This window comes from Syngnathus floridae, chromosome 11 (assembly GCF_059516105.1).
Source record: "Syngnathus floridae isolate MCC-2025c chromosome 11, RoL_Sflo_1.0, whole genome shotgun sequence".
NCBI classification, from domain to species: Eukaryota; Metazoa; Chordata; class Actinopteri; order Syngnathiformes; family Syngnathidae; genus Syngnathus; species Syngnathus floridae.
The window spans coordinates 12,973,871-12,987,788 of record NC_142423.1 but is presented as its reverse complement, the minus strand read 5'-3'; the positions used below and the strand labels follow the sequence as shown (position 1 = coordinate 12,987,788).

At 42.6% G+C, this 13,918-nt stretch overlaps 1 protein-coding gene across 5 annotated transcripts in view; it reads left to right on the top strand.

Annotated features, from left to right (window-relative positions):
* Nucleotides 1-13,918, top strand: part of cdh22 (cadherin 22) — a 110,126-nt gene that overhangs the window by 74,762 nt on the left and 21,446 nt on the right. For 4 of the 5 annotated variants that reach the window (XM_088389840.1, XM_088389839.1, XM_088389836.1 and 1 more), the window contains 3 exons: nt 3,510-3,804; nt 10,479-10,598; nt 13,382-13,549. In XM_088389840.1, the coding sequence (XP_088245966.1) occupies nt 3,510-3,804; nt 10,479-10,598; nt 13,382-13,549 (583 nt within the window). The remainder of the gene's footprint in view (nt 1-3,509; nt 3,805-10,478; nt 10,599-13,381; nt 13,550-13,918) is intronic. The other variant, XM_088389841.1, reaches the window with a different exon arrangement.

Below are 13,918 nucleotides of genomic sequence, written 5' to 3'. Positions count from 1 at the left end.
AGAGTATGAGACAAATGACGTGATGATGCGCCTCCTCTCATGAAAATGTATGCACTCAGCTGGATGTCGGCAATCAACGCTTTTAGCGTGGCGGCGGATTAGGCCCGAGCCGACTGGATGATTGCGACATGTTTTTAATGTTTTTTTTCCTCTCCATTAATATTACTTGAGCCAAGTCAGCAGAGTTGCCAAGCTCACTCTGTCTAACACCCCGGCTACTCCGCTAATGAAATCTGATTTACCAATAAAAAGGCCACTCACGTCACATTAAACTGGCAGCTTGGATCAGTACATTTAGATAATGAATCCTCGCCGGGTGAACGATCCAAGAGCTATTATAATATATTTTTTTTTCAAAATGTGCTATTTTAGTGCGAGCGGAGGAGACAAGCATTGCAATGAGTGAAATATGGCTGCTTTTGAAGAGCTGGATATGGAATAAAAACGTCACATCGCCTTTCACTTCAGAAAGGGAGTGTAACTTTAATCGCGTTAAACGGCGTACATGAATTCTGATCGTAAATGTTCAACATTTACAATTGGCGTTCTTGTTGCTTTTCTGAACGGATTTGGGAAGAATCAGGAATTGAGTTATTCTCCACAAACAAAGCACGTCACATCTCGGTGAGTGCATTGGCTAGCATAGCCACTGGCTGAAAAGTAACACGCCAGCGCAAACTGACGTAACATCACACATAAAATGTTCTTGCTTTGCCCTTAATCGAGTAAAATGTGTCATTTGCAGCCTGTCGTTTTTGATAGGTCATTTTTGGTGCATCAGAGCAGAGATGTTCCCGCTCGACACATGTAATTTTGTGCACAGTGACCTTAAAAGTTCCACTGTAAGGTTGAGGATTATGTCAGGCCACTTTTGCCTTCCGATGTTCTTCCTTTCATCCTCAACACTTCTGTCCAATCAACTCCAGACGTTCATTTTTTTATTTGTCGAGGCGTCTGCTCACTGGGCAACTATTTACTGCCACTTCCTCCTCTCTTGCCTCCTCTGCAGCAGCTTCCACCTCTGCCGCGGCTGATAGTCACCTTGTTAACACTTTGATGCGGCCGAGATCTGAGGGACTGACAAGCGGCAGCCAAATGTGGCAGGCCCACCTCCTGATTACACAGACTTAAATAAGGGACAGCCAATTTGTTACTGCTTTACCGCTCTCCATCAAGCAAGCAGGCGGAGGAGCTCAAGCACCGACCGCCTCCGCTCGGAATTCCTGCAAATATAATTTCAATTATTCTGAAGTAGCTTAAAGCGTGGGTGGGGGAAAAGTGCCGCTGTGAGGTAATTTGGAATAAAAGATGTGTAAAGCAGGTAGAATAGCTCTCCGCTCATCAGAATAAGTGCGCAATATTTGCGAGGTGATGTTAACTTGTTGCAGTGCTTCTTCAAGTCCATCTTGAAGGTATCTGATTTGTGTGAGGTGACGAATATTCAAACATGACTTTAAGAAAAACTGGTTTGACTCAAATTGGGAAGAATATTTCAAAGCTAGCTCGGGAACAATTTTTATGTGAACTTAGATGTATTTTAAAGTTAGTCGTGATGGTGGTACTTGGAAGATTTTTTTTGGTACTTTTTTTTTTTAAATATAAAAAGATCAGCTTCACAAACGTAAAAGTGGTTGGATTGGGTAGTTGTTGCATCACTTTGCCCACCGGCAAACAATAAAAAGTCCAAGTCCTCTTCTTTTTTTCTCCCCCATCTCCCTTACTGCTTCATTCTCAGATGCTTCACGTCAGTGTTCAGGACACAGCGAGGTCGTCTCCATGGCAAGAGACATTGCTTCGGCTTGCCTGTCGCTGATCAAGGACATGGGACTCACATGCACTCACACAGTTACGCAATACACAACCCTATTTCCGAGGCCTTTTTCGACGCTCCCCACCCAACTCCAATTCTTTCCCAGTGTGAGTCCAGGTGTGCTGAGGAGGTGCGTCGCACCCTGAAAAGTTGGAATAGCCGCCTCGTGTCCTAGCCCCCAACCCACTCCCCTCCCACAATTGCAAGTATATATCTCATAGTATTAGTTTGTTAGTCAGTGTTGTTTGCATTGTTCACCTGGCCTTATCTTGTGCAAGTGCGTGGGCACAAGGCTGGAATGGTGTCTGTGGGCCTCTTTATAAAAGTAAGACAAACTTGCAGAAAAACTAATGTTTCCTTTTGTGGGAATAGTAAACCACTTCACAACCTGCAAGAGTTTGATTAGCAAATGGAAGATTTCATTTTGGGATTTGACTCACCCCCTCCGTCTTTTTTTTTTGCTCTCACGTTGCAAACAAGTGCGTGCCTGAATTACGCTTTCAATTTTTTTGTAGGTATGAAAAATAAAGAAGCTTGCTGAAGGTCTGTCTGCACATCTGCTTTTGTTTCTGCTAAATTGTGTCTTGGCTTTGACCTTCAGATTGCTGAATAGAATTTAGCTAACCATGCACGTGTGTGCGTGTGCGTGTGTGTGTTTAAGCCGCCAACTCGCATCACTCCAGAGATGATAGACTGACAGACGGATGGGTATATCCAGCCTGAGGGGCAGAATTACATCATGCTAGCAAAATGATGAACTCATTTAGTGTCAATGAAGTGTACATGCGTGTGTGTGCGATTGTGTGAGGTGTGTAGTTGGTAGAAAAGTTGAATGCGTACACGGTGGCAGCCTTTGTGCAATTGAATTAACGCACAGTGACAACATTTCATGCACATTCTTCTCGGTACAATCTCATTTGGAAATGCGGCGTTATAAAGAGAGACCAGATTGATATTGAGCGCTGAACATAGACGATCACTTACAATCAAGTTGATAAAAGAAGTAAAGTGTATATCAAAGGAAGAATAGCTGCTGTGATTTGGTTCGTTAGTTGCTGTCTAAAATTCACAATATTACCTTCCTGTGGTTCACGTTGCAAAAAAAGTGGGAGAGGTTCTTGTTAAGTTGGATTTAAGAATCACACAGTGTCCTAGTATTGCCGTCTGATGAGTGTCTGAACATCCAATCACATTAGGGGGAACTGTTGGTCTGATTTATATCGACTCTTTTAAGTTCTCATTTCGTCTACCTTTAACAACTACCGGAATGACTTTGAACGCCTCATTTGGGAGAGATGTCTTTTGCAGAAAAGGTGTAAATTACCACAGGAAGAGTCGAGTCTTTTGTCACATCCTAAATGATGACTGGTGTACTGACCCGGTGGATGAAATTGGACTGCGATTACTGTTCGGGGCCAGGATGACAAGAATTGAACTTGATCTGACTTTGAGCTATTGAAGTCAAACACGGATAAAGTTTGATATGAAGCTATGTCAAGTACTTTCATTTGTAAGGCTGGGATGATGTTGGGCCATTTTTTTTGCATCAACCTCTCCTTTAGCAGAATTTGTTTTTGGTCCATTTGTGCTATTTCAACCTAAACAAAGCAATTTAGAAATGGCAGTCCATCCAGTCTTTTAATTCACTGCTCCTTGAAATCTTCCCAAGCCATTACAAACCGTATTCATTCAATTGCAGATTCACACGGACTCGGATGAAGGCGAGGGCGCCATCAAGTACACCATCTCCGGAGAAGGGGCGGGCAGCATCTTCATCATCGACGAGCTGACGGGCGACATCCACGCCATGGAGAGGCTGGACCGCGAGGAGAAAGCCTTCTACACCCTGCGAGCGCAGGCCCGCGATCGCCTCAGCAACGACCCGCTGGAGCCAGAGTCCGAGTTTGTCATCAAGGTCCAAGACATCAACGACAGCGAGCCCAAGTTCTCGGAGGGGCCGTACATCGGCAGTGTGGCCGAACTGTCTCCTATAGGTAAGACCTAGAATCAATACCTATTTTGAATGGGTGATTATTTTAGATTCCACGTGGATCAAATTAGGTCAGAGGCAAGAAGTGTGTAATAGAAACAAATGCTCAGTGCAATATCTGAAAATAAACTATAGGTGATGGCGACACGGTGCATCCTCACTGGCTTGATGGCGATTACGACCCACCGCGAGCAATCAAACGTGGAGTAGGGAGGCGTTTATGATTGCATTGCTCCCCAGTGAGCCGTCCGGCTGTGTTCTGGCACAGTGCTAAAGAGGGAAATTATTACAGGTGCTCCACAGGTGGGGCTTGTCAAATGTTTCGATGATAGAGGCACTTGCTGATGAAGTCCTTAGACACTGATCAAACACATTGTTTATTGGTCGTATCAGTGAGAGGCTGGACGGCAAGATTCACATGGTTTGACTAAAGTGTCAGACGCGTTGAATTGAAGCAGTTTAGAGATGGCAAAAGCAGTACACTTTGAATTAAGGACAAACACTTGTCTAAATAATTAAAGACAATAGAAAGAAAAATGTGTTCCCATCAGATTTGTAGGAAACTGTAAACTAACCAATAAAAACTGCTGACTTAATTTTCAATTTAGGGTTTTTTCAAGATACGAGCCATCGAGCGGTCATTCTTTTTTTTTGCCTTCTGCTCACAAGCCTATTGTGGTCGGTGACGCAACTCATGTCACAAAAAGCAATAATTTGGCTGATATACATACTTTGTAAAAAAAAAACTTCCTCAAAAGTGGCTTCAAGCTGCTTTACTGCCAATCTCAGATGGTCCCTGAAACGAAGCAAAGAGAAATATTCATCCAGCATACAAAAGGAACTACACACGCTAAAAAAAATTTGCAATTTTACCTTGAAACAACGGATATCTGAACACCAAACGGTGCACGACTCTGACAATGCTCACAGGCAAGCTTTCCCCTCTGCAAAGAATGACTAATATCAGAGCCGTACCGATGAGATGTTGCTCGCTTTTTCCCTCCTGAATATCAGCTAAGTTCCATTCACAGTAAGAATACGGTGGAGCCTCAGATGTTGAACACAATTTGTTTCGAGGGAGACGTGCACAAACACGACATTATCCGACATCAGTGGCGACGCGGTTATTTCTGTGGCAAGGCATCCTGCGGCAAACGATGAAAGGTGTGAAATATTTGCTACATGCTTGAATGAGAAATCTCTGTGCCCTCAAGTGAAAAAAATATACAAGTTTGAAATTGAAAAGTAGTAGTCTTGATTGTAATCTTTTATGTGGTTTGGCCCTATGTGTACTTTCCTCCCATTTCAAAGTCTGCTTCTCTGCACATATACTTTACAAGTTTTAAATCACTCACATGTCAAAGCTTTTGTGCCTAGCTGGTAAGGATAACATGAGCATCTGTTTTTGAGGCGAGAGCAACTAATGTGCAGCAAATCGTTTTGGAAAACAAGAGGCTGTAATATTTATATAATAATCAGTCGCTAGCTGCCAGAAATTCTCACCCCGCGACTTCATTCACTCTCTATCAGAGTAAACTAACACCTGTGTACATACTCTTGTTTGTTTTCCAAGGTTGGTTGAATCTAAAAAAAAAACATGCAGAGGGCAGATAAAATAGGAGTGGCGATGATGTTGATGAAGTGTGAGCGACTGGGCCGGGTGTTGTTTGGTTGAAAAATATGCGGCTAATGAAATTGCAGTCCTAAATCAAATTCGCCATTCATGCTTGATTGAATGTTGTCGAGAAGGGTGCATGTCTTTATGATAGGATGACAAGGAGTGGGAGGGGGAGCGGCGCTGGCTGTGTCCTCAGATAAACAGAGACAGGTACATCGGGGAGACATTCGCCGATTGCTATGTGGTGTTTTAGCACGTGTGGCAAATCGTTCCTAGTCACGTCCCATTGCCCAATAGACATCGTCTACATTTCTGCAGCTTTTCTGTCGTACTGAGACGGTGGCCAATTAGTTTTTATATTCCTCGAGTTAAATATAGTCTTTCCACGGTGAAAGGAGACAGCCTTGGTGGCGTAAAGTGCTTTTTGTTGCCTCAAACACGATGTTTTTTAACGAGTCGAGGGAGACTTTTACATCTCTGTATCAACAGCCGCTTTCAAGCACGACTCAGTAGCAGGTGGTTCACATTGGAATTTGGGCTTAATGTTTATGTTTTGGAAAGCCTCGTTAATATTTGAACAGCAGCCAGGCTTTTTCCCCCTGCGCTCTTCCCCATCAATAGTAAATGCTCAAATATTTATGGAGCTTGAGTGAGGCCTCAGGAGGGTTTAAAAAGCCTGCAGATTTAAGTATAGCCAAACAGCGAGATTGCCACATTTCCTCAAGGCCGCTTGGTTACATTTGAAGCATTAGAACGTTTGAGCTTTTCACCTCGAAGTCTCGTCGGCATCCTGCAGGGACACCCGGGGAAACTTCTTAGTGGAGGATGTTGTTGTTACAGTTTGATGTGGTTGCAATGGTAGAAGGTTCCTCTCCACCTAACCCACCTGTGGTAGAAATCCAAGACAGACTCTCTAGGACTCATGACAAGCAGTAGAAGTGTCATCATTTTGATTCCAGGCTCCATCCTCAGAGTCAGGGTGAGCGCTGTAACGCATTGCCAATTTTGTACGCCGTGTAAGAATTAAAGAGCTAATCACGCCTGTGTTGCTCTGCCACAATGAGATAACCCCAGGCAAAGTGCTGCAGTCCACATTAGGATGCCTCCAGTCTGTCATGCTAACAATGGATGAGACAGGTGGAGGCAGCAGTGACTTCCAATCGATGGTCTCCGCCAAGCGTCCTTATCCGGACGAGAGGCGACGTCCGAGCCGCGATGCGCTCAACCGGTGGCGCTTTGCTGTAATTGATTGTCGCTGATCTGCACGTGGCCTGAATCAGTGCTCGCGTTTGGGAGGGAGGAGGATCACTCTTGCAGAACGGCTGAGTTAGTGCCGTGGTGGGGGGGTGGTGTGTGTGTGTGTGTGTGTCTGTTGGGCGGAAGGGGGGGGGGGGGGGGGGGGGTAACTGAGCCACCCAATATGTGATGTGATTATTTCTGTGCAATCAGTATACTTCATTGTGCATTATTTGCACTATGGCACAGAATAGGAAAGTGCTGTGCTGAAATTCGCTACCCTCAATAATTGTTTTTTTTGGGAGTTTGCTGACTGACAAAAAAAAATGCTGAAGATCAGTGAAGTCCAATTAATTTGGAGTCGTCTTCAGTGAAATTAAAATAACATGAAAAACAATATGATGTGAATAAATGGATGTGATTTACTGGCCATGTTCCGCCCACATTAGATTTTGTAGCCAAAAAAGCTTTACAATTTAGTATGGCCCATTTGTCTACCGTCTCTGCTTCCTGTTGGGGCTCATTTGGACACATTTCCTAGATGGAATTTGTCAAATTGTGAACCCTGGATGCAGAAAACATGCAAATTCAACACAAGGGCCTCATCTAGTGCTAACCATTAAGCACACAATATTTGTTTTAATATAATACATATTTCATTTTTTGATCTGATACTATTTTATAGAGTTATTTGAGACTCTAAAAAAGCTAAAGAAGTTTCCCTTTCGGCCAGACATTGGCTTTATCTCAGCACTGCAAAGTATTTTCAGCCAAACAAATACACTATTATAGACGGATCTGCTCTATTTATTATAAGCTGTGAGTTCAAAGGCTAACCAAAATTGGATTTACAACCTCTGTCAGAAGGGATGAAACCTCTCCCTAAATCCTCGTCAAGATCTCAAAAAGGATCAATGTACCAACGCACCCCATTGATCTTTATGACATCCCCCCCCCCCACTCACCCTGTCTCTTATCTGACTCCCGAAGCGTTTGTGTGGCCGGGGGAGGAATGAATCATGGTGAAAGTGGTGTTGAAATAACTTTTCATGTGAAAACACCTCAGCTTTTATGATGGCTAAACGATCCATAATGCTAGGTGGGGCGCAGTCAGTCGTCCCGCTCATGGGACGGCGGCGAGAGACTCGCCGCTGTGGCTGTTAAAGCCCCCTCGCCGGCGTGGCGAGAGGCGAAGGTGGGGGGCACAAATCTATTTTATGAGGCCAACTCTTAAATAGCTGTCAGTCTTGCATGCTTTCGCAGCAGGCCCCCTTGCTCTAATTGAACCATCACTCTCACAGAGCTGAAAAGGGCCTGCGCTGTTGTTAGCAGTACATCAGCAAGTCAGCAGTCAAACCAAGAAACAAAGTACAAATACTTCCCAGGTATTTCTTTTTCTTTATTTTTTTAAAATTTAATTTTGGTTTGGAATAAGTATGTTCAAACATATTCCCAACTACAACTATTGTCATGCAGTTTTAAGGGTATAGGAAAACTCCAGAGGCTCGCCTTGAGAATCTTTGATGGGCTGCTTTTTTATTTGCTTTTTGAATTGAACATTTTTGGAGGGAGATGGGCTTTTAACTCTTCCTAAATTGAATGTTGAGTGTTGGTATTTGTCAGGGTTGCTTTTTTGCTGTATTTTTTTATCGATCAGGGTCGAGCGGATGAGTATCATTTGTGTTGTTGTTGCTCAGTGAAATATTATTTTTCATTGAATATTTGCAACCTGGTATTTAAACTTGATGAAAGTGTACTTACAAATATATATTTGTTGAAATTGCATGTTTTTTTAGTTATATTTACATGGATGTCCTTTTAAGATTGAATAAAATAACTAACTGAAAACATTTTAAACGTACATTCAACAGAGAAATTACACGTACCAAAAGGAGCCCAAAAAGTACAGTTCTGGTGTCTTCTGCTATCTGTAAATGAAGCTACTGTATAATCTGCCTTACATGCTGACTCGAGTGCATTGGATGATTTGAATCTCTTTTTTTCAGCAATAGAATCTGCATCAGTGTGACACCAGCAGACACTCCAAGTATGTAAAATATCCAACTTCAATTAGACCTCAAGTCCCCAACCTGCTGCCAGGCTTCTGTGTTTTAATACAAACACAATATACAATGATTTGCATTTATATAGTTCTTCCAAGCCATCTGACAGCACAAGCAGCCAGTAGCCCGAACCAGCATGGTTACCTGGGGAAAATTAAGATAAGAGACTAATCCACTGGATGGAAATGCTTTTATTGGACTCACTGCAATTGGGCCAAGCAGGTGGGCAGAATTAACAATAAAAATAAAAAAACATGTCTCTCCAGTCTAATGTTTTCAATACGATAAGACAGGTATCTGATTCACTTGGCCCAACTGGGAATGACGCTATCTTTATAGCCTTCCATTGTGGCTTTGAGCGAGCTAGGTATATGTCAGGCAAAGCAACGGGCTATTTACCTTCTGGTTGATTTGTCACAGAGCTGTATTGGGAAATGCTCATGGCTGAACTGGTGCAAGGAGATCTGATGGAAAGCCTTTAGGCATTCTTATTCATAGCTATCCTGACGGTTGATGTCGTATTTAAAGTGGGGGCTGCGTGAAAAGGTGTTAGACAAAAAACATGATCACCATCCCTCATGAAAAATGCATCATAGTAGGAAAAGAAAAACAATTCTCCCATGAGACACCAGTTTCACTGATTGGTTAGATTTTGTTGATCATATCTAAAATTGAACAGGAAGTCAGCAATTTTGAAAGAGAGATGTATAAAGCCAATGTGTTTCTTTACATTTTTGTTGGAAAAGGTGAATAACATTTCAATTCATTTCAGTGGGTGAAATTAATTTGATGCACAATTACTAAATTGAGTTACAAGTTTGGTCGGAATGAATGTGACTTGTAAGTCAAGGAATCTCTGTAGAAGAGATGCCAGTTGGTGACAGCTGATTTGGATCCTTCCACCCTCCACCACCCCGATCAAGTTCCCCCTCGGAGCTCACGACGATGGCGTGAAGTGAACAGCGCTCTGACACTCGCTACTAATTAGCATCATTAGCATATAGCCATCCGGTGGCCGAGCTGTGCCGTGACAGGCCTCCGAGAAAGGCTACAGCGGTGACCTTTGGTGGACACCACCAGCTGTCCGTAATTGCCCACACAGTGACGGACACAAAGGGCCAACTCTTTGTCCTTGAGGAGCCTTAGCCTCATGTCATTTTTTTGTGAATTTATTCCCAAAATGAAAATGTGCAATATTAAGTACTGTTGCAAAAACCTGGGCTGAGCTTTTGCTTTATGTGACTCAATGATTTGATGCAACTTTGCATCAGTCCAAATGCTGTTGCTGCAAAACTGAACCTTGAAGAAAGATAATCAAACCCAGCTCAGACTCAAAGCCAAAATTCCTGGTTGAGGACGCCAGCCCTTTGTCCATTAGGCTACTGAGACTCAAAAGCTTTGAGTGACCACAGATGGGACAAGCTGAGAAACTACTAAATGATTGTCTTGCCGCCAGGCTGTTTGGATGTCGTCATTTCTCATCTGCGTGGCAGTAATCGTCTTTAATCGTTATGCTGTGGCCTTCTGCTGCGTCTTTATTTGATGCAAATGATAACATTGACTTAATGTTCTCTTTCATCCTGAAGAGCTGTGTGTGGGCTAATGAGCGAGCTGAGACAATTGGCATCACCGCACTGCAGATGAAACATGCTTTTTTTTTCTGGGCCTTGGAGCCCTTAAAAATCACATTGAGTGAAATTGTAACCTTTAAACAAAGTTTCTTTCCAAGGTGAAACTGAAAAGGTTCATTTGTGTCGATAGGAACGTCTGTTCTCAAGATCACAGCGTCCGACGCTGACGACCCGTCGTATGGCAGCAGTGCCAGAGTGGTTTACAGCGTCCTGGATGGAGAAAAGTTCTTCACTGTGGGCAGGCACACAGGTAAGTAATGACTCCATGTATTTTTCTTTTTTCTTTCTTTCTTTACCTGAAATCATGGAACGATTAGAAGCCGCAATTCCCTCAACCAATAACTTTTTGTGGGTAAAAACATAAAAGCAATTGAGCAAAACAAGGCAGCCTATAAAGTTTCACTCAATGACTTTCATTCATTTGAGCAAACAAGTTGAATCTCATTGATTTCTTGCCCTGGAGCCTTTAACAAGCCAGCGCAAAGCATCACGGGATCTCGGCAGCACAAGCCTTCCAGCCACACTGTGAAGTTGCAATATTACCACGGTGATGATACCATTTAAGACTCTTTTCTTCCCCCATGGATAGTGCATTTGGAAAAAAGACAAATAAGGATAAATCAGGAGTCAATGTAGAATGCTGAATGTATAGATAATTGCCAGAACAGACGCATGTGAGCAGATAATGATTTGTTTGTCTGCAGACTTGGTGAAATGCATGCAGCCCATTACCCGAGGCTATTCCTGGTCTCAACGTTCTCTGTAACTGAAAACAAATTCATCTATATGTCAGGATCGCTTGTCTCCTCTCGGCACTGCTATAAAAAACAAACAAAAGTTAAAACACTCATAAAAAGGAAAAAAAAAAAAAAAAATATATATATATATATATATATATATATATATATATATATATATATATGTTATTTTTTTTATTATTTCTTATTTTTATGGCAGTGCCGAGAGGAGACAAGCGATCATGACATATAGATTAATTAGTTTTATATATATATATGTATATATATAACCGCCTGGGCTAGCTTAGCATTGGCAGCGGGGCCTTGGAGTGCATCTCCCACCTTCCTCAGGGAAAAGCACTAAAGTTTTAATGATTCCCATTTTGGCGGCTACCAGTGTTATTTGGCCAACCTGAGCTCCTGGATGATAAATGGTTCTGACTTGGTGGGAGCGTTCCCCCGACTGGATGCTTCATTCCGGCGCCTGCCTCACAAACCGAGGTCTGTTCATCCGACCCACTCGAGATTTTAGAAGAAGGAAGTCCAGCCTGATAGGTGCAAGTTCATGAGGGAAGGGCAACACAGCAATTTTGATGGGCTATGAGCATTCACAAGTCAATGCCCTCTGGCATTATGGCAAAATAAAATAATGCTAAGGTTTTGGCATTTAGCTCACAAGAACAATCAAATTCATCTGCAAGTATATTCAAACATATTTACGTAGACAAAGAGCCTCAAATGTCCCGTGAGCCGCATGTTGGACCGCTCTTGCTTCTTTCTGCAGTACTTGAAACAGTATGCAAGTTGGAATGTCAGGCAGATAAATTTCAAAATCACAATCAGACTCACATTTCCTTTGTCTAGTGAGTCGAGAGAGGAAAGACAAAAAAAAAAAGAGAGATTAGACTGTCTTCTGTGTCTTTTATATGAAATTAATATTATGCATACTGGGGCTTTATTTCACAGTTGGTGTGCGCGGTCACAACCGATAAAATTGGAAGAATATTTCAACGGCGCAGCGTAGCTTGGAATGTGGATCTCACATGCTAAACTGACTGCTTCCATGAATAAAAGCCTCATCTACATGAAGCCTCAGCGCCATTATGTTGATCAGGGCTTCAACTTGGATTCCCTCTGGATTTGGAGGCAACCACTCTGGCATTAGATGAACGAAGGGGGGGGCAGTCAAGGGCTAACTGTGACTTGAATCATTGAGTTGTATTCCCAACGCAACGCGGCGGCCCTCGGAGCGAGACGACGGCACACGGAACTGCGGAAATGCATCAATAGATTCTGATGTGACGAGGACAGGAATTAGATTACTTGTGCAAAGTAAAGCAGCTGGACACTCATGCTGCAGGGCCAGAGACAAGAAGGTCTCCTTTCTTCCAAGAAGGACAACACTTCTTCTCTGAACCCCGCTTACACTTTTAAGCCTATGTTTTACGAATGCCTTCAAGTGACTTTTCGTAAATACTTCACAACGACTTTACTGAAACAACTTTGTGAAGACGTTCCAATGACTATGCAGTTGAAACAACTCTGCAGTGCGTTTGACTGACATATCCCAGTTAAAAATGTTTAACTGGAGTTTGTGTTGAAAAATATGGCTGCCATTGACCAAAATGGCCACAGGATTTTTCTCCCAAAGCGTAAATTTTAAAGGTCACAGCCCTTTGTTATAATGTAGCAGATAAAGCTTTATGCTGTGTGACCAAAAACAAAACATGAAGACCATTTGGAAAAAGCTTACCTTGACCAAATGTCATTTAACTTGAGAAACTGACATTTGTTTTCTCGTCCCACGCATCTGTGTTGTCAAAAAGACGACATGTGTATTTGTAGGATTTCACACTACTGTGACAACACGTTCCAAAATTTCCTTGGGCAAAGTATCTCCATTGGCTAACCTGTTAAACTTTTACGATTATTTGATTTCACTACCAGGACATTCCATAAAAGCACAGCGTGTGTATGCTTCAAGCTGAGGTTTGATTGCTTTCTCCGTATTCCTTCATTGCTTTTTGGAAATCCGTGCCTTTCTTTTCCGTGCCATGTTTTTCTGGCATACATTATCCCTTTTCATACAGCGGTGTCAAAAAAAAATCTCACGAGGTGAGATGAAATACGCCCAACTCGGGAGTGCAGCGCTTGCCTGATGATGATGTTTAGGGAGGTTATGATAATAGCCTGATGTGCTGAATTGTAGCTTTCCAGTCCACTCTTGAATCTTTCCCTTTCTCTGTTTCTTTCTCTTTTTTTTCTTCTGGCCGGCCGCCCATCCGGCTATCATTAGGGATCATAATGACAGCCGTGGCAGATCTGGACCGCGAGACGCAGGATCGTTACGAGCTGGTCGTCAAGGCGACCGACATGGCAGGGCAAATGGGTGGTCTCTCCGGGTCCACCACGGTGACCATAGTGATCACAGACGTTAATGACAACCCGCCACGCTTCCCGCAGAGTGAGTGGACAACAAGTTCTCCTACTGACAGATATTTAAACAAACAAACAAACCACCAAGTAAATAAATAAACACAGGAGTCCAGTCATTGTGAAATTTTGAGATATCAAAATAAATGGCAAGTCACATGCACTATTTTTTCTGACCGCCAATCAAAAGTTTTCTAGCGTTGACAAGGAGTTCTGAAGAAGATCACTGAATGACAACAGAACTGACGTTGTCTCAGAAATATAAATAAATGACCGTGGTCAACAGAAAATTGTAATTAGAGATGGCTTTATGTCTCCTTAAAAGTATTGTTGCTTGTTAATCATCCAATATCTTGTTCATAAAATAAAATTATGCAGATTAAAATGCTGACTTTCAAAT